This window comes from Mangifera indica, chromosome 1, assembly GCF_011075055.1.
Source record: "Mangifera indica cultivar Alphonso chromosome 1, CATAS_Mindica_2.1, whole genome shotgun sequence".
NCBI classification, from domain to species: domain Eukaryota; kingdom Viridiplantae; phylum Streptophyta; class Magnoliopsida; order Sapindales; family Anacardiaceae; genus Mangifera; species Mangifera indica.
The window spans coordinates 27738003-27759140 of NC_058137.1; the positions used below are offsets into that span (position 1 = coordinate 27738003).

General features: G+C 31.1%; 3 protein-coding genes across 3 annotated transcripts; all 3 read left to right on the forward strand.

Annotated features, from left to right (window-relative positions):
- Positions 1-4939: 4939 nt before the first annotated feature.
- LOC123212542 (mitochondrial distribution and morphology protein 12-like) lies at positions 4940-6307 on the forward strand. Its single transcript, XM_044631723.1, has 2 exons — positions 4940-5298; positions 5564-6307. Exon 2 carries the CDS (start codon positions 5577-5579, stop codon positions 6171-6173), a length of 597 nt encoding a protein of 198 aa, XP_044487658.1. The 5' UTR covers positions 4940-5298; positions 5564-5576; the 3' UTR covers positions 6174-6307.
- Positions 6308-13997: 7690 nt separating this feature from the next.
- Positions 13998-18857, forward strand: LOC123218296 (probable beta-1,3-galactosyltransferase 3). Its single transcript, XM_044639670.1, has 11 exons — positions 13998-14439; positions 15274-15370; positions 15477-15541; positions 15624-15835; positions 15948-16011; positions 17026-17098; positions 17201-17321; positions 17542-17629; positions 17735-17860; positions 17953-18062; positions 18293-18857. The coding sequence occupies exons 1-11, from the start codon at positions 14318-14320 to the stop codon at positions 18439-18441; spliced, it is 1227 nt and encodes a 408-aa protein (XP_044495605.1). The 5' UTR covers positions 13998-14317; the 3' UTR covers positions 18442-18857.
- A 491-nt stretch (positions 18858-19348) lies between these two features.
- LOC123218303 (CASP-like protein 2D1) lies at positions 19349-20386 on the forward strand. Its single transcript, XM_044639683.1, has 3 exons — positions 19349-19710; positions 19807-19918; positions 20015-20386. Exons 1-3 carry the CDS (start codon positions 19574-19576, stop codon positions 20279-20281), a joined length of 516 nt encoding a protein of 171 aa, XP_044495618.1. The 5' UTR covers positions 19349-19573; the 3' UTR covers positions 20282-20386.
- Positions 20387-21138: the final 752 nt, after the last annotated feature.

Consider the following 21138-nt stretch of genomic DNA (forward strand, 5'->3'; position numbering starts at 1 on the left):
ATTATTTATATATTTATTCAAATATGTACAAAAACAAGTTAATTATCTTAATTTTAGGAGAATTTTAAATGAAGATTTAAAACATTCAAATTTAATGTTACACTCTTATAAATAGATTTTATACATATTAATATCTTTTGAGATATTTATATTAAAACGAGAGACTGTAATAATAGATTATTGATCCAATCTCCCCACAGTTCATCGGTTTTATGGTCACACTTTGCTAAAAAAAATATGCTAATTAAGAACTTTTAAACATAACCGATTGATTCACAAAGGAGTGATTTTATTTATATCTTGTACGTTTAAGTCAGATAGGATGATGGAATAATGTTCTTATCATCATATTCTTTGACCTAGGGGATCTAGAAAAATTATCTAGAAATTATGTATAGTTAACGCAAATTCATCGTTTAATGAATTATAAGAAAAAAAAGTCAGAGAAGCGAGTTCTAATATAACAACTTTGATGAGATGTCAATCTGAAAATCAGTTAATTAAAACTTCAATTTAAATTTAATTTATTTTAATTAAATAATAATTTTATTTTAAACTAATTCATACAATATCTAACCTTATTTTTAATGTAGATTTCAACGATTTAAAAGAAAATAATATTGTTATAATATTATAATAAAATGAGTAGTATTATATATATTTATAATAAATATTAATTTAAATATTAATAATAAAAAATAAATAAATGGTCATTTTTATCGATATCAATTCTTTTCATAAGTACCTTGTTTCATGCATGGACAATCCCGAAAAGAGATTACAGTCATAACGAGTGAGAAGCAATGCTGTTGAAAAAACATGGGAGGCAGAAGAGACAGAGAATAAGACAAGACAAAACGTCGAAAATGTTTGTGTCATTTTCACACTCAATGCACAGTGGTGTTTGGTTTCGCAACCCAAATACGTTGTATGATGACGGCCCTCCAATTGCTGCATGTGGATGTGGGTCACATTTTGCACTAATCACATGACCAAAACGTTTCCCGAAAAACCCTAAAATTTTCCATTCTCACTCAATCCCCCACCATTTTCTTCCTTTTCTGTTTTAATTACTTTATTCTTCAGTAACTTCACTTGAGTCCACCTTTTTTATCACTTTTCTCTTGAATTTTTCTACTCTTAAGACACCTATCACTTTTGACCAAGAAAACCCTTTTTTCCCACTTTATGTTTTCTTTTTCATACATGACTAAATTTAATAATATTTTATATACCAATAGCTAGGTATTAATTAATACAAATAAACAAGTAATGATGACCCAACAAGAATTAACCAAGGTTATCAGAGCCCTTTAGATTTTAAATATTTGTGATAAACTTTTTAGATAAAATAAATAAATAAATATTTTAATACCTTTTAAACCCAAAAAATTATATATATTAAAATTTTTAAAATAATCCTTAAAATTTTAACTAAGTTTTCTTAAATTTTATCATTTCTTAATCAATCTATATATTTTTATTTTTAAATAATTTGACCCATTTATATTATATTTATAGATTTATCACTATAAACTAATATATTATTATATGATTTAATAAATTTGAATTAAATATATCAATTTGTTTATATCTATTAAAGAACGTTTAGTTTCAAAAATATTTTATTATTAAAATTGAAAAATATATTTTATTATTAAAATTAAAAAATTATATTGAAAATAGATTATTTAGACGACTTTAATAAAATTTAGTAAGTATAAATAATTATTATGTTTGGTTAGAGGTAATAAAAAAATACTTATAAATTATTTTATTTAAATGTCATCGAATATAATTATTCTAAATTTTTTTATATTACTTGTTATATTAATAAAAAATAAAGTTATTTTTTATCTTAAAATTTAATAAATAAAAATATAATAATAATAAAATTAAAATTATCTTGATAATATTTTAATACTTAAGATGAATCTAATAATTATATTATCACTTATATTATCTATTATATCATAATTGATAATAAAAAATAATAAATTAAATAAAATAATATAAATAATAAAAAAATAAATTACTAAGAAAATCTTTATTAATTCAGAATCAATCAGTCCCTCCCTTGAGAGGGCTGGATCATGGCTTTTCACGAAAAAGGGGTTAAAATGGTATTTCAAAATTAAAAAATGTTGAATTAATTAAGTTTCCTATATTTATTATTATGTTTTACTATTTTCTATGAAGACTAACAAGGTGGAAGATGAGTAATGCTTGCCCACTCATCATCTAAAGTATATTTTTATAATCCAAGATCACATCATTATTAATATCAAGAAAATTGCTAATGGCTTACACAATTATATTTTAAGGAAAGTGATAAGAAGGATTTTCAAAACATCTTTTTCTCTTTCTTCAACTTGCCAAATTTCCCATAATTAATCATCATCGTCCTCCATTTCTCAGAACTTGCTGTCTCAATTGTCATCTGCCATCTGCCTTTGACGGCGCCGGCTCATTGAAAAAATTTCCCTCTTTAATTATAATATATATATGGCCAAACAACTATTTCCCACCCAAGGTTTGATGTTTTCTCAAATGTCCCCCCTTTAACTATGAAAACATCAAATACCCACCCATGGCCGGTTAGATTTAACAAAACCCTAATGTCTGAAAATTTTATCTCTTTTTGCCCCCCTAAACTTTAAAAACTAAAATTTTTCCTCAGCCTAAGTTTTAAAAAATGGCAATTTCACCTTAGGGTTTGATTTTGAAATCTCCGACGACTTTCCGGCTCCATTACCGACGACCTCTCCCTCCCGAAGCAGCCTCTCCTTCCGGTGAATGTTTTCCTCCTATTTGGAGGTTCGATCGACGTTGGAGACGCCTTGGGAGACGAAGAACTTCGTCGGGGAAGACGAAGTTCTTCGTCTCCCCAGACTAAGACGAAGCCGTCGTCTTCGTCTGGGAAGACAGTCGTCTTTCCAGAGGTCTTCTTCTGGGAAGACAACCGTCTTCCCAGACGAAGACGACGACTTCGTCTTCCAAGGCATCTCCGACGTCGATCGAGCCTTCAAATGGGAAGAAAGCATTCGTCGGAAGGAGAGACTATTTCAGAAGGGAGAGGTCATCGGCAATGGAGCCGGAACGGTCGCCGGAGATTTCAAAACCAAACCCTAGGGTGAAACTGCCATTTTTTAAAACTTAGGCTGGGGAAAAATTTTAGTTTTTAAAGTTTAGGGGGGCAAAATAGATTCTATTTTAATTTATTTTTAATATTATAGCAAAAATAACGATTTTATCCTTACCACCGTTAGAGTTTTGTTAAATCTAACCGACCATAGGTGGGTGTTTGGTATTTCCATAGTTAAAGAGTGAAAACTTGAGAAAACATCAAACCTTGGGTGGGAAATAGTTGTTTGGCCTATATATTTATATAACCTTATAACACAAAGGCCAAATGACTATTTCCCACCTAAGGTTTGATGTTTTCTCAAGTTTCCACCCTTTAATTATGGAAACACCAAACACCCACCCATGGCCGGTTAGATTTAACAAAACTCTAACGGTGGCAAGGGTAAAATGGTCATTTTCTCTATAATATTAAAAATAAACTTAAATAGAATCTATTTTGCCCCCCTAAACTTTAAAAACTAAAATTTTCCCCCAGCCTAAGTTTTAAAAAATTACAGTTTCACCTTAGGGTTTCTTTTTTAAATCTCCGGCGACATCTCCGGCTCCATTGCCGACGGTCTCTCCCTCTCGAAGCATCCTCTCCTTCCGATGATCTCTTTCCTCTCATTTGGACCCCCCATCGGAGTCGGAAAAGTCGTGGAAGACGAAGTTCTTCGTCTTCCCAGTCGTCGTCGTCGTCTTCATCTTCCAACTGCGATCATCGTCGTCAGATAAGTCGTCTGGGAAGACGATCGTCTTCCCAGATGACGAAGAAGAGATCTCGTCTTCGTCATTTGGAAAGACGATTTCTCTTCCCAGACGACTTATCTCTGCGTCGGATGAGTAGTGCAGGAGTTTAGGGCGGCCATCGGTGGAAGAGAAACCATCGGGATGGAAAGACGGTCGGTGATGGCGCCAGAGAAAGTGAAAGGGTTTGGAAATAAACCCTAGGGGGGGGGGAATGCAATATTTTCAAACTTAGTTTAGGGAAAAAATGTTAGTTTTTAAACTTTTAGGAGAGAAAATGAGATTAAATTTATCACTATTAGGATTTTGTTAAATCTAACCGGCTATAGGTGGATGTTTGGTGTTTCCATAGTTAAAGGATGAAAACTTGAGAAATCATCAAACCTTGGGTGGGAAATAGTCGTTTGGCCTAACACAAACTTTATACTATGTTATTATATAGCTCTAGGACAAAACCAAAGTGTAAAAATTGTGAAACTCTCGAAATTCAATGTATAAGAATCAAGAATGTCACGGGTATTTATAAAAATTATTAATTTAAATATTAATAATAGGTGATATTATATAATAATATATTAATTTATTTTTAATTTAAAATAAATTAATTATATAATAATATTATTATTGATATGCAGTTTAATATATATTTTAAATATATATAGTTTTATTGGTATTATAATTGCACTTGCATGTGGCATAAGTGGGGTTTTAAAATGTTATACTAAAATTAGGGTTATTTGCATGTCATCCATGAGATTGAGGGTAAAAATGATATTTTTTTTTTAATTTGTGAAATTTATACCGTCACTTAGTTTTTGAATAAATAGATATTATCGTTAGTATATAAATTAATACTAATCGATAATGAATATAGTTTTGTTTATTCAATTTTAATGCAAATCAAATTTAGGGTCAGTCTAAACTTAGAGCTGATGTTCAAAAATGCCCATAGCTTATTCAAAATACTCTTCTCATCCAAGTGCAGCTTACACTTAATATTTGCAGGTAAGCTATACTAAAATCCACGAGTTATATTTCAGGGGTGATGACAATTAATTTCTCGCAACTTTCTCTCCCTGATTTGATCAGTTCTAATGATGATCCAGGTCAGATAATGCAAACAATAGGAAAGTCCGTAAATATTCCGGATTTGATTTGACCCTTTTTACTTAATTTCCATAATTTTGACCAAGTATCAGGCTTTATTCTGTTCTCAACAAATAAAAGCTAAAAAATAAATAATTTCCATGGCTTCATAAGCCACCAAGTTTAAAGCAAAGTCACCTCCATGTAAATCTCTTACGCACAGAAGTGACCTGTGTCCTGTTTCCTTGCTGTTCTGTTCTGTTCTTAGTCCATTCTATCATCCTCTATAAAATCCCTCATAAATCTGTTTCAATCACTTCAATTCTTAATCAACTTCAGGTAACAATCCAATTCTACTTCGAATTTTGTCATCCCAATTTCAAGACTTAGTTTTTTTTTTTTTTAAATGATTTAATTAGCAGAATTTTTTATGGAATCTTGAGCAAAAAGCAGGTTCTCAATTTCAGTAAAAGGCAGATTCTTTCTTTGTTGGATGAATCTTTTTGAATTTTGCAAGATACCCAATTGAGAAATCTTGAAAATCTATCTGGGAATCTGAAGAATCCTGAAAATGTTTATAAAGTTGGGATTTTTGTGGTTTCAGGAGCAATTTATCAATGGAGAACAGGTATGGCTACTTCAGGCAAGGAAGTGGAGTATGGAGATCTATAACCGATGGAGACTTTGAAGAAGAAGACATCTGGGCTGTGCTCAAAGAAAGAAGAGAAGATTCATCAACACCTTCTTCTAAAGTTACCAACTTCATTAATTCTGAATTCGAATCTTCAATTTCGGTTCAACGGCGGCTCCCTTCTGCGGCCAGAATGATCCCGATAACAACCGGCAATGGCGGCTACACCAGTAGCAGTAGCAACAGCAACAACTCTGCAGGAGTCACAAAGCTCCAATCGGCTCCTGTTAAAATCCCTGATTGGTCAAACTTTAATGGCCGCCACCACCAGTCAAAAAAATCCTCTAAGAATGTTTGTGATGATGATGATGATGAGGAAGAACAAGAAGAAATAGACGATGATGATGATGACGATGGTTATGATTCAAAGGCTCCTCCACATGAATTCATAGCAAGGAGGCAAGCAAGAAGCCAGATTTCTTCATTCTCAGTATTTGAAGGAGTTGGAAGGACTCTCAAAGGGAGAGATCTCAGCAAAGTAAGAAATGCTGTATTGACAAGAACAGGTTTTCTTGAGAAATGATTTTTAATTTATTTAATATAAATATTATTATGTGTTGTTTAGATCAATTGGGTTTAGGGTTTTCAAATAAATGTTCTATTTTGTGTAAAAATTGTAATTAATTTATGTGAATTTTCATATTGCTTTTTGGTTTCTCTTTCGCTTTTCGTAGTGAGTTCACTTTTTTTTTTCTTTTTATTATTAATAAATAAGAAATTATAAATCAAATAGGAATATTGATCTAATGATATTATCAAATGGGCGATATTATATTAATTGTTATTTTAGGTTATGATCTCAATTATAATATATGAGGTTTAAATCTCACATGGTAATATAGAAGTTTTTAAAGTGGTGATTATAAGGTATTGTGTTATCCAATTTCAGTGGATAACTTTTGGAGTATTATAAGGTCAAAGGACTATTTCCCACCCAAAGGATGCGTTTTTGTTAAGTTTTTCTCTATTAATTTTGAAAATATCATTTACTTACTTGTGACTAGTTAAAATTAACGATTTTAGGGGTAAAATCGTTATTTTGTCTATATTATTAAAAATAAACTTAAATTTGATTTTATTTTTCTCCCTAAACCCTAAAAATTAATAATTTTCCCCAACCCAAGTTTTAAAAAACTACATTTTCCCCCCTTGGGTTTTCAATTTTATGAGTTTGTTTTTCGGCGTCGTTTCTGCCTCTCCGATGACCTCCAGACAACTCCTCTTTCTCTTCGACGATTGTCCTGGGAACTGTCGTCAACGAAGACAAATCGTCTTCGTTAAGACAAAGACGAGTCGTCTTTATCTCTGACGAAGATCTCATCTTCATCTCTGATGAAGATCTCGTCTTCGTCTTGACGAAAACTAGTCAACGACCGTGCTTAGCATAAACTCTGGAAGGAGGCTACGTTGAAGAGGAAGAGGAGTCGTCTGAAGGTCATCGAAGAGAAAGAAATGGCGTCGGAAAACTAACTTTGAAAAATTCAAAACCTTAAGGGGGAAAACGTTGTTTTTCAAAACTTAGGTAAGGGAAAATTATTAGTTTTTAAAATTTTAAGAGGAAAAATGAGATAAATTTTTCAAGGATTAGGGTTTTGTTAAATTTAACAGTTCATTAGTGGGTAAATGATATTTTCAAAGTTAATAGGATGACACTTGACAAAAGCGCATACTTTGGGTGGGAAATAGTCCTTTGGCCTTATTTTAATTATATTTATATCGTATTATTCGACATCAGAGACGATATCATATTTTGTAGTTGCAATTATGTGATGCAATGACACTAATATTATAATGTTTGTTTAAACTATGTTGAGAGTTAGCACATACCTAATTTGTGTGGGTGTTTTACAGGTATTATCATGTCCTTCAGTTGCAATTATAGAATGTGATAACATTTATATTGTAATATTTGCTCAACCATATGTTAGAAGCTAGCATATAGTCAACTTGTGTGGGTGTCCTAAAGATAAAGAGCTAATGTATAGCCAACTCACATGGGGGTCTAAATTATAAAGTATAGTTCTATATGTTAGCCTCCTAAGAAACTAGGACAAGGCCGGTGCACACGGGCAATGGGGTTATAAAGCATATTGGTATATTATGGTATCAAATAAATGACATTGTAATGTTTGTTTACCCTCACTAATAAGTGATTATACAACCTATCCAGGTGAACTTTATAACTATATAAAACTTAGATCATAGATGAAAAAATATAAATATAAACTTATAACGTGGAATTTATGTCTTTGATTTCTTTAATTAGTTGGGTGATTATCTCATAAATCAAACCATTATTATTCTAAAATAGTTTGAATATAGTCTTTAATAATCTTTTTTTTTTTATTTGGATCATTGATGTCTAATCTCATGTGATACTACTGTTAATCAATATCATAATATATATGCCATTGATGAAATAATATTATTAGTTTGACGATTAATGTTACATTTGTTATAAACAGTTCGATCGATATTATTCGTTTTGGGCTTTAGACCCTTATGGTTTTAAAACGCGTCGTTCGAGTGAAGGGTTTCAGGCTCCTGTCTATATACAAGCTCAGTAGACAATACGGGAGTGATGTGAGACTTCAGGTCACAACACACCCTTCCATCACAATCGTGCTGACAACATGTCATAAACAGCTTGATTGATATTGTCCGTTTTAGGTTTCAGGCCCTTACGGCTTTAAAACGCATCGTTCGAGTGAAGGGCTTCAGGCTCCTACCTATATACAAGCTCAGTAGATAGTACGGGAGTTATGTGAAATTTCAGGTCACAACAACATTAGTATTTATTTTCCACCTAAAATGCTGTAATATTAAATCTTTCATATGCATTTTGAATATCCCACCAATAAATCATATATAAAATATGGTCGAAGGACTTTTTGTGCATGATCTTGTGACTTGATTGAACTAAAGAAAAGAAAGTGGATTCCCTTTTTTTATGCCAAAAAGCCTATTTTGAAAGTGATGTCACGTGGGAGGTTCCATTAAATAGTTAAAAATTGTAATTACGGTGGTATTCCAATTAAATCAAATTAAATATAAATATGTGTTATATAAATAAATAATTATATTTCTTATTATAAAATTATTTTATATTAAAAGACAAAAGTACCCTTTCATCATTTAACTCCGTGTCCCATGCCTGATCTGACAAAGAGGGTTACACTGTCACTTTCAAATTTTACTAGATCTAAGGGATTTTTTCCGAAATTTAAGGACCCACGTGTTATTAATTCCAATTTGTGTTTTTTGTGGGTTTTTTTTTTTTACTATAAAATTATATATACTTATATAATTTGATAATTTTAAATATATGAAAAATAATATTTAATTATTTTATATAATATCATTATATATACACAAAATAATATTTATTATTAATATATATAATTCCGTTTTTATATTTAATAAGCATAGGACAACCCATAAGATCTAAATAGATAGACAAACTTCGAAATATAATAATCAAATTTATAATTATAATATAAAATAAATCATGATAAAAACTCAAATTTAAACTTTCTTTTATAAAAATTGTAATGATTCATCAGTTTTATTATTATTCCTAGGATCAAACTTAACCCATATGTAATTTGAAAGAGATATGACAACAACTTCTTGTACTTAGTCTATTATCCCTTCATTACCTAACTATCCAAGAAAAATTTGATCTTTGTAGACCCTAGACGTAGAAATTATGACTAAAACAATTTAAGCATGTTTTTCATGCCTTAAATTTATGATTAATCTTAATCATTATTAGAGATATTATAATCTCTAATAATAATATCTGAGCTATCGAATTATCATTTTTTTTAATGGAGAGATCAAATTTTATTTTTTGTTAATTAAACATATTGAACATTTCCTTTTTTATAATATTGTTTTTCCATTGAAAAACATGTTTCTTTTTTTATTAAAAAGATAATATTGTTTTATTCTCGTTTCACGTATCGTAACTTTCATAAAGAGAAAGATGTTTTCACATCTTAATTGAAAATTGTTGTGAGTAGGAATGTTTCTTTCTCTAATGAAAAATTTTGGGTGCAAATCCAATATAGTCATAGTTATATTGGGTTCAAATTCGAGATCAGATTCGTCATTTAAACTATTAGTTGACATAGTTACAAACAAAACTATTCCCTTCGTGCTTATAGGGTTGGATTCAGTTTAAACCCTAAAAACTCAAATTGAATAAATCAGGTTAAAACTAAAAATTGGAGTTGCTTCATATAATTAGTTTAATTTAAGTTTTAATTCAAATCTAAAGTTAAATTGTTCTTTAACATAATTCATTCAAATTGTTCATCATACTGAGTCGATCTCAAATTAACTATTTTCTATTATAGTCAATCTAAACTTAAATCTAATCCAACTGATTTATCTAAAAATTACTGAAAAGGGAAAAACCTCTTACTTTTCATTAATCAGGATACTAAATTGGAATCAAAACTTTATATTTTGATGATCTTCTACTACTAATAACAATAAGTAACACATTTTCAAGATGTTTGCATTTTTTTTTTTAAATTGTATTTATAGTTGTTTAATGATCAAATCTTATGTGACGATTCAAGGAAAAAATTAAATTGATGAAATCAGCCACTTCGATCTCTTTCTTACGGGCCTGCTTAAACCAAGTTTGGGCTCAAATAGTAGTTGGTAGAATCCATTTGTTACGTATCTTCCAAACAATAGAATCGAATTCCCATGCTCCTCCTTTTTTATCACGTCCTTTTCTGCCTCTTACTAGTGTGGGTGTATATATATATTAATAAAATTATGTGTATCTATTTTAGGTATATAAATATATATATATTTATATGTGTTATCATGTGATTGGATGATTTTGAATTGAGAATAAAACAATAATCAATCATATGATGATACATATGAGTGTGTATACATTTATGTACTTAAAGTGAATATACATAGTATTACTCATATATATATATATATATATATATATATACACCGGGTATTAGTTGGAAAGATAAACTCCAGAATTTTAGTGACTAAATCTATAGTTACTAAGTATAGCTTGTGACATACCATATATATGCACATATCATACAATTGAGAAATATATTTATTTTCTAATTCCCACAATAGTATATGTTCTATTGTTTTGTTTATGTTATTTATTGATGAAATTAAGATTGATTTCTTTGTTTGTCTTTGCTAACGTAGAGAAGTATTTTTAATAATAAATTTTGTAAAGAATCATTTATAAAATTGAATGAATTATCGATGGCTAATAAAAATATTATTAATATAAATATTTATATTTATTTTAATTTAAAATTTATTTATTATCTTGTTAAGTTTTATTTTTGGGTATGCCATTGTCGAGTCCAAAACGATAGTGTGTTAGATTGAATTCAAGATTTGATTAATCCACCTCATATAAAGGAAAAAAAAAAAAAACCCAACTAATCCTTTGAATATTTAGGTTGCATGAAGGCTAAAATATTGTAATTTGGAGTATTTTACGTTAAAAGTAATGTTATGTGTACCTATTTTTGATACACAATTTATATATACAGTGATGTGTCATAATGTAATTAGATGATTTTAAAATATGTATCATCATATGATAAAAAAATATTCAATCACATAATAATATTTTATTTATATATATAAATTATACATCAAAAATAGATATATATAGTTTTATCGTTACGTTAATATATGACTATAACTTGGAAATGGTTTAGGCAAAATAATAAATATAAAATTTAAGTCAAAACAGAAATAAGTACATCACATGATGATTATGACTTGATCATGGAGGGTGACTGCATGTGCATCATGTGATGCTCTTTAATTTTTATTTCTATGATATCATTTATTTTCTAGCAGCCCCCTCCGTCAACCCTTATTTAATGGTTGACGCGTCATTGTTTTATTAGAAGTCTTTTATGTAGGGATAAATTAAATTATTAAATCAGTTGGTCATAATATATCTATTTTAATAAGGTTAAAGAACTTATTTCTACACAAAGTTTATTATATTTTTTAAATTAGTATCTCTTAATTATTAAAATTTAAATATTTATTTATGATATGAATGAATAAAATTAATTGAATCTATTATATTTTCAAAGGTAAAATCATAAATTTAACTAATAATATATTAAAAATAATAAAATATTAATTATTTCTCTCGTAAATTTAAAAAATTAACAATTTATTTGTAGAATTAAACTTTGAAATGTTATATTTTTCTTCTAAGATTTTTTTCTTTTTCTTTCCTTTTTTTTCTAGTGCCATCATCGGCCAATGTCTCTTTCCCTCCCCTTTTGTTCATATTTTCGATGTTTTCTCATCATCTTCGTTTGGTGACGAAGATGAGGAGAAGGCATTGAAAATAGGAAACAAAAGGGGAGAGAGAGAGATGTCGACAAAATTAAGAAGAAAAAAAAAGAAAATCGTAAGAGGGAAAATATAACATTTCAAAATTTAATCCAGTGGAAGATTATTAGTTTTCTAAATCTAAGGGAAAAATAAATAGTGTTAACTTACTCCGTTAATTTTAATTACTTGGAATGGGTGTTTAGATTTTTAATTGTTAAGAAGTATCGATTTGATAATGTAATAAATTTTGGGTGAGAATAAATCCTTTGGCCTTTTAATAATAAAATTATATGCACATATTTTTAAATACATAAATAGGTATACAAATGATATATTATTATATGATTGAGTGATTTAAAATTAAGAATAAAGTTATATGAAATTATACGATAATATTTTATTTATATATCTATTTGTATTTTTATATGTATATATACATATTTGTTAGTACATACATAATTACTCTACTTAATTAAGTTAACTATTTCAACAACTACAAATAAGGCTGTAATGTAATCAACATTTTACTTGCATTATATGTGTATGTGAGTCACATGGAGGATCAAAAAATATAGGGACAAAGCAGCTTTGCAACCATCATGAGGATCCATGAAGAAAAATGTTTGCATGGCCTTGTTGTCTTCTGATACGTAAATAAAACTTGTATGTTTTCCATCTCCATGATCATCATCATGACCTGTAAAATCCATTATTTGAGGTCATGTTCTCTCCACGTGCTGCATGTGTGCATACATTCTTTCTGCCACTGCATCTCTGTTGCCTTGTTAGAATAGAATGATGATTGATCTTCAAGCTCCTAAATTTCAAAGTACACAAAATCTCAACAGAGAAGAGAAAAGAAACTCCATAGCTATGCTAGAATTAATCAAGATTGACAGCCTAGACTCGTTCTCTTCTCTCATAGACGCATGTGACTTTGCCATGTTTTAACTTAGCTTCTATCACTATCAGCTTTTCTGTCTGGAATTTTGTCTTCCCCAAATTGGACAGCAGGCATCCATCATAATCTGTAAAAGCTCATTAACCATTTTAATATTGCTTAATTTAGTACAAAACCTTCAGAGTTTTGATCTAAAAATGCCTCTTCAAATGTTAATTATTAGAGGAAACACAATCATTAACAAGTCTGCCGTTTTTTTTACCTTTATTTATTCATAACTAGTATCATAACTTTAACCTTCCAAAGCTCAGCCTTCATGTTCATCTTGTAATGTCAAAAGGACATGATAATAAAAGCTCTGGTGGGGTTTGCTCTTAAGTCTTTTTTTATTACATCCCATGGAGAAGATCGTGGAGTTCCATCCATCACCACTTTTTAAAGTTGATCAATCCCAGTAAGCGGGTAAAATATTATTGTCTTTTTACATCATTTATATAATATAAATTCCAGAAAAATATATCACAAATTTCATAATTTTGAGTTGGCCCAAAGTCTTATTCAAAATCAATAACAAAGAGAGGGGGATCAAAGGGTTTTCGACTGACCCTTAATTTTGAAAATTTTATACAATATTATAAATAAAATATTAATAATATTTAAAATTTTATCATAATATTTTTAAATTTCATCATTTCTTTATTGATATCTAATATTTTAATGTTATTCAAAACTTATTCCATAAATTCTATGATATGAGAGATTTTGGCCTTATAGTAAAAACATATGGATTGATTTATTTTTGCATGAATCAAAGACAATTATGTGATGCACCTAATTGAAATGATGAAACCAGCAACATATGTTGGTGCAGTAATAATTGAAGACGCAAGAGACTGACTTAAGAGACGTAGTTACGGTGCCATAATGAGGAAGGAGATATGTACAATGAAGAAAAACCGAGTTTATTAGGAAAGGTTGTTAAAGGTCGGTTGGTTGGGTAATATTTACAACCATTTTCTACATTTATTTATTTTCAGTAATTTATTAATTTATCTCTATAAAATATTTATTTTCATTTCATTTCCACCCAAGTACCTCAAGCCAGCCACATTTGCTGGTCAAATACAAAAATAAAAGCCTCTGAACTGACCAAAAGCATAATCAAGTTCTGGTCTTTGAAGTCTTGTGGAGGGGGGTAAAGATACGGAGATATAAATTAAGGGCTGTGTTTTCATGTTTGTATGTTTTTGTGGAGTTGATTTGTGTTGAGTTGAAGGAGAAAGCTTGACTTTTGGATCTGAATTTGGGGGTTTTCAGCTGGTTGACTTGATATTTGAGATGGGTTTATTTTGATTTAGTTCTTGATTGGCTGTTTTGAGGAGATAAAAGAGAACAAAATGAGTTGGAAAAGTAGAGGAGGCGGAGGGCTAGAGTCAGCTTCAAAGAATTTAGTTTCAAGAAAATGGGCTATTTTGTTTTGTATTGGTTGCTTTTGTGCAGGGATGCTCTTCTCTGATAAGTAATTTTTCCCATTGCAGCTTTTATGCTTTTTTTTTTTTTTTACGATTCTCGAACCGCACTTCTAGCTTCTCTGAGTGGTCCGGGGTAGAGATAGTATTTAGTTTATGAGGTTTGTGGGTTCTGTCATTATTTCTGGAAAGAATTGATTTTGATGATATGTTGATAATATTTATAAAAAAAATGATGTCTTTTTTCTTTCTAATCTTTGGTTTGGGGATTCTATGGTTGGTAGATGGATCTGAAATTATGTTTATTGATTCAAAATTTGAATTTGAACTGTTGTTTGCCATTCTAATCAAAGTTTGAACTGTCCGTCTCTACAGTAACATATCAAACAAAGTTCTTTAAAGAGGCTGACTGCTATGCTTAGTCTGTTACGGTGCTTTAGAGGTGTCATTGATGAATGATCTAGCTCTGGTTTATTTTTCCTTTGGTCCAAGGAATCTGATGCTTATTGAATTCAGGATCTGGGTTGTTGCTACGTGACAGTGATACAAACCAGAGAAGCCCCCTGAAGCCTGAAGAGTGATGGAGCTCTTATATTAGCTATTTAAGGACTTACCATCACAACATGGTCTTATAACTGAAAATTAAGAGGAAGTTATCATAGTGATCAACAGTACTTTTCTTCATGAAACATGGGCCGCATTTACTCCTGTAGTTGTAATATAATCTTTATTTGTTCATTGGTTTCTTCTTCTGTGTTTCATACTCTAATTATGGAATATGCCTTGCTGATTGTGATTGGCTGTAACATATTTTAACACATAATTAAATGCAACAATATAGGACATAAAATATTTTTTATCTTACGTGCTTGTGTTGGTAACAGGATGTGGATAATGCCTGAAGTTAAAGATATACCAAGAGGAATGAGGGGTGAAGATGAAAAGCTAAAGCTGATTTCCGAGGGTTGTGATCCTGTTAGTGTGAGTATTCAGTCACTCAAAATTTGAAAATGTTTTCACTTTGACATGAATATTTATTAGATCGTTAAAAAGTTCAGTGCCTCTTCTTCTTTGTTTCTTTTTTCAGAAGGATGCAAAGCGTGAACCAGAGGACATTTTAGGGGAGGTTTCAAAGACGCATCATGCTATACAGTGAGTATATTATAGGATTTATATCTTCAGATGGCAGTGAACTTGATGGTAAGTTAATCTTTTGACTGTATATGAAATGCAGTGCATTAGATAAAACAATCTCAAACTTGGAGATGGAGTTGGCTGCTGCAAGAGCTGCTCAGGAATCAATTATTAATGGTTCTCCCTTGTCAGACAACTTAAAGATCAGCGAATCAAGTAATAAAAGAAAATATTTAATGGTTATCGGAATCAATACTGCTTTTAGCAGCCGAAAGCGAAGAGATTCAGTTCGTGCTACTTGGATGCCTCAAGGTTGTAGATTAGTCACGTGCAGTATTTTTTATTGGCCATATTGTTTTCTTATATATAGTATTTTGTATATTTAATTTGTAAACAACATACTAATCTTTTCTGTGAAAACTAGGTGATAAAAGAAAGAAGCTTGAGGAAGAGAAGGGCATTGTCATCCGCTTTGTAATAGGTCACAGGTGAGTATTTCATTTGAGTTCAAATCTTATTTTGTGGATCGATGATTACATTTTAATTTGCATAGCTTTCTTTAAAGTAAATTGAAGCATCTTGTTCTCTTCTGGTCCCTGTTTCATAGACTTTATGGAATATGATTCTCTTCCAATATTGTCTCAATCATGTCAAAGATGAAGGTTACATATTGCAGGGACACAATTGCTTTACTGAATGATATCCTAGTGAAAAAACAATTTGCTGGAAAAGAGAAAACTATTTTGAAAAGAAGCTGGTTTATTGTTTTCAGTTTTCTTATACATTATGATCATATTCTTAATGGTACTTGTCAAAAGAGAAAGAAATATGAAAAGCCAAATGTTTAAACACTAGAATTCGCTTACTAGAGACAAATATCAAGATAGGGAGGTATTGATGGTGTAAACAATGACAGTGACTAGCTACATGATAAGGAGGGGAAAAAAAAAAGACCAAGAGTTTTCTCAGAAAGCACTAATTTTCCTAATAGCCAGGAAAACCTAGTAACAATCTTCAAAATATAAAAATTAATGTGGATGAAAAAGAACAATCTATTCATATATAATATAAAAAGTATCATACATTAAAAATGGTCATGAAGGAAACTGATTGTGACTTTAATAAGTTTGTTGGATTTGCAAATTTTCTGAAGTTAAGACCCAGATAGGCCTAGACAGTCTAGATTAACTTTATATTTGATTTGACAAGTTTTGATGCACAGTTGCTAACCTTTGTGTTATAGTTCATTATAGGTACATAAACATCTTCTCTCTGGTAGAATTTTAATAAGTAAATATTGTTTTGAGATCTTCTTTTGATAATTGAGCTGATTGTGGATTTGGCATTAAAGATGACTTTATGAACCTTTTTGGTTATGTAGACACATTCACATTTAATTATCTACATCAGTAATTCATATATGACATTCTTAATTTGCAAAACCAAATATCTGCTTGATGGATGGAATTTGACACATTGCTCCAATTTTTTGTTCATCTTAGTGCTACCTCGGGCGGTATCCTCGATAGAGCCATTGAAGCAGAAGATAAACGACATGGTGACTTTTTAAGGCTGGTAGGGCTTCTCTTTCTCTATTGTTGTTCACTTTTTCTATCCATAGATATTGTGAACATTGACAGTAGATATACTAAAATTTTAAAATAAATGCATGGGCAGGAACATGTTGAAGGTTACCTTGAATTGTCAGCCAAGACAAAGATATTTTTGGCCACTGCAGTTGCTTTGTGGAATGCTGATTTTTATGTCAAAGTTGATGATGATGTCCATGTAAATATAGGTAATTATGCAGTGTATTTTTTTTTCCTAATTTTTTTTTGTGTATCTCTAGATATGCTAGACGTGCAAAAATGACAAAAATGGTTGTGCTTTACTTAAATTGAAGCATTCAGAAGTTCCCACAACCAAATATTTTCCTTGAATTGTTGTAATTGAAACTGGAAAATAAATTTATCTTTTCCTTGTTTCTTACATACTGTTCATCCATTATATTATTGCAGCAACACTTGGAGCAACTTTGGCTAGACATCGATCAAAACCCAGAGTGTATATAGGCTGCATGAAATCTGGTCCAGTGCTTGCTCAAAAGTAAGCCAATCACATACTTAAACTATCCATGGGGCCTGTCTACAGAGGGTTTAGTGGTTCTGTTTCTCTCTGTCATGTTTTCTTGCTAACTTTTCCAATGGACAGGGGAGTGAGGTACCATGAACCTGAATATTGGAAGTTCGGTGAAGAAGGAAACAAGTACTTCCGTCATGCTACAGGGCAGCTATATGCTATTTCCAAAGATTTGGCTTCTTATATATCAATTAACCAGTAAGTACCTGGTTCATTTGATGAATAAGTGTATAAATTCTGTTTATCAAAAGTACATCTCCTCTGAACCATTTTTCTTATATATTAATTAGGCATATGCTACACAAATATGCCAATGAGGATGTTTCATTGGGGTCCTGGTTTATCGGATTGGATGTACAGCACATAGATGACAGGAGACTATGTTGCGGTACCCCACCTGGTAATTTTATAAACTTTACTTTTGTGCTACTTTTCTGAACTAATTAACAGTCTAGCAGTGCTTATCACCATTGATATTGTGAAACAAGTGGACATAAATTCCTCAAAAAATACATGATATTTGATCGAGTGGATTTTTCCATATTAATTTTTTCACTATGAGTGTGCGATGATACTATCAGAGCAAAAATGTGATGCAAAAAGTCTAAATGATGTGAATCCTTACCACAGATTGTGAGTGGAAGGCTCAGGCAGGCAATGTGTGTGTTGCCTCGTTTGATTGGAGCTGCAGTGGCATTTGCAAGTCTGCCGAGAGGATCAAAGAGGTCCACCGGCGTTGTGGGGAAGGTGAGAATGCTTTGTGGACTGCAGCCTTCTAAGCAAACCAAAAACAACACTTCTTTCAAACTCAGGAGGAAGCAAGTAAATGACTTGAGGTTGTTGGTATAGAGGAAACATATGTATTATGGAAATGTTGAATGAGACAGATATTCATCAGGCAAGCAGGAGAGATTTTGGTTTCTGAGTTTTCTTTTCAATTTTAGTTTGGGAGAGAGACTCAAAAGCAATTTTCAGGAAGGAAAAGAGTTTGTATTTAACCATTCTTTGATTGCTTCCTGGCGCAATTTGTAAGTGTGCCATAGCTTATGGAACCTTCATAATAAGTGTTGATATTTGGGCTAGTAGCTTGTGCTCAATAAATTTTCAGCCTTTTGTGTTGCTTTTGATAGATTTGTACCTTCTTTCTGTGATTGTAAATAACATTGTGATTAAGATTCCTCCTTTTGATGACCTATTTCCTTGACCTTTAAGCCTCATTATGCAGGTAAATAGATTGCACATCTAGTGTTTTATGATGACTCTCCTTCTCCGACCTTCTTGAGCGAATTAAGCTCAAGTTGGCTTTTGTTTAGGTTTGACTTACTTTAAATCTAAACCTTTCAACTGTGGAAAGTTTTTCATATATAGAATCTCTAATATAATAATATTTGAGTCATAAGTTCATAACTACTTATATGCGTTTTGAGTGAAGTATACTGGCACGAAGGGCAAAAACAAACCTTGGAACTGAGACAATTTCTACTGATTGGACAGAAATATAAAGACATCTTTTTTGAGATAGCCAAGCCCAAAACTTTTAGGTGTTGAATAAATCGGTAAGTTTGGTCACCATGAAGTAAGAAAGATGCAAGCAGAATTCGTAATCAGGAGCTCATGGCTCGGCCAAGTGTAAACACAGCCAAGTTTTCACACCGAAGAAAACTGAAATGGGAACTTGACTGGGCTGTTGAATCAATGACGATGCCATTTCTGCCAGATAATTCCAAACAAATAGTATCATGATTACTGCAATGAAATGGCGGAGCCCACTGCCCACTGCTTCTCACTCATCCCACTAAACCTACAATTCCACACCCCTATAAACAACTTTTCCTTTCCATTCCAAGACCTGATAATATCACAAACTATTTTTCTCCACATTCCCACTTCAGTTCACCACCATTCTCACCAATGCTTAAGTTCTTTGATTGTTCCCTCAGGATTTTTGCCGTTCCTCTTAGTGTTGCAACCATTTGGTTAACTGTGACTAACCAGCAGGACAACACCAGCTATGGGAAACTAGAGTTCAGCAATCTCTCAGGACTCAAGTAAGATAAATTCATTCCTCTTTTTATTTTTTTACTCTTACCATAACCTTAATTCATTCTCTGCATATTCTAAAAAATCTAGGATTTTTTCAACAGAGCCATGGTTTGCATCAGTGCTCTATGTGCTGCATATGCAATATTTGCTGCTGTTTCCTCATGGTTCAAATTCTTTGTTTCCAAAGCTTGGATTTTCTTTGCCTCCGATCAGGTTCAAACTCAAATTTATTAACTAATCATGAGATGAAAGCTAGCTTGCTTACTTGTTTCTCCATGTGCTTGTGTATGAATGAATTGTTTTGAGCAGATTGTGGCCTACTTACTGGTAACATCAGTGGCTGCAGTGTTGGAGATATTGCAGTTAGCTTACAATGGTGATCAAGAAGTTACATGGAGTGAAGCCTGCAGGTCTTACGGGAAATTTTGCAATAAAATGAAAATAGCTTTTGTTCTCCAGGCCTTGACTCTTATTTGTTTCATCATCTTAGCAGTAATTTCAGCTTATAGATTCTTCAGCCTGTTTGAACCTCCTTCTGTTTCTTCTTCCAAGGAGGTTGAAGAAGAAAGGAACTAAATAGATAATAGTTTTTCTCTCAAACATCTTTATCAGTCCACCCGGTGGGGAAATTATCGAGCTCTTATACTCTAGATGGTATTTCAATAAAGAATACTTCAATACCAGTGTGTTTCTCTTATGAAAAGATACATTGTTACTAATATTGCATTATCAACCAGCTAAGTCTCAATATGGGTTGACTAAAATTCGGTTCAAATTCTAAATAATTAATTTGAGTTAAAACTGGTTAGATAAATGACATCATAGATAAGATATATAATTAAATAAAAAAATGATTCAAATCAAGTTATTGAATTGAAACTCTAAATTGAAATTAGTCTAAATTAAATTAAACATCAAATTAAGTCAAACTAACTTGGGTTGACTTGATCATCAAGATCTAAATTTTAAGTTCATAACCTTAGCCCATTTTTATTTTGGACAGAACAGATCTCTTAATTCTTTGGTTCAATAATAAAAATGTCCATTTGATTACAATAGTTTCTTCACAAGTTTATCTCTAACCACGATATTAAGCATCTAATAAAATTAATATTATTTTGTTATCTGATAGAGTCTGACGTATAAATCCATACCACAACACAGACAGATAAAAAATGTAAGTAGAAGACAGCTATTGTATAAATCTGTAAGCTTGGGAAATTGATCAAATTCAAACCTTTTACATAAAAGACAAGGCTGAATAGCTTTATCAGAGTGGGTAGAAGAAGGGGAGCTTTGTCAGAACTTTCACACCCCTCAACATTTGGTTGATGAAATTGCTTTGTCCTGCTGCTAAATCATTGATAAACATGCAGTCTGATCATGCATCTTTGTAAAACAGCCATTGGCTTGATTCAATTCAGAATGTCTCC

Bases quoted from the DNA above. Each gene is read 5' to 3' on its own strand.
- LOC123212542 (XM_044631723.1), top strand. From the start codon at position 5,577: ATGGAGAACAGGTATGGCTACTTCAGGCAAGGAAGTGGAGTATGGAGA.
- LOC123218296 (XM_044639670.1), top strand. From the start codon at position 14,318: ATGAGTTGGAAAAGTAGAGGAGGCGGAGGGCTAGAGTCAGCTTCAAAG. The intron at 14,440-15,273 runs GTAATTTTTCCC...TGTTGGTAACAG, and splicing joins GGGATGCTCTTCTCTGATAA to GATGTGGATAATGCCTGAAG. The intron at 17,861-17,952 runs GTAAGTACCTGG...TATATTAATTAG, and splicing joins TCTTATATATCAATTAACCA to GCATATGCTACACAAATATG.
- LOC123218303 (XM_044639683.1), top strand. From the start codon at position 19,574: ATGCTTAAGTTCTTTGATTGTTCCCTCAGGATTTTTGCCGTTCCTCTT. The intron at 19,711-19,806 runs GTAAGATAAATT...TTTTTTCAACAG, and splicing joins AGCAATCTCTCAGGACTCAA to AGCCATGGTTTGCATCAGTG. The intron at 19,919-20,014 runs GTTCAAACTCAA...TGTTTTGAGCAG, and splicing joins TTTTCTTTGCCTCCGATCAG to ATTGTGGCCTACTTACTGGT.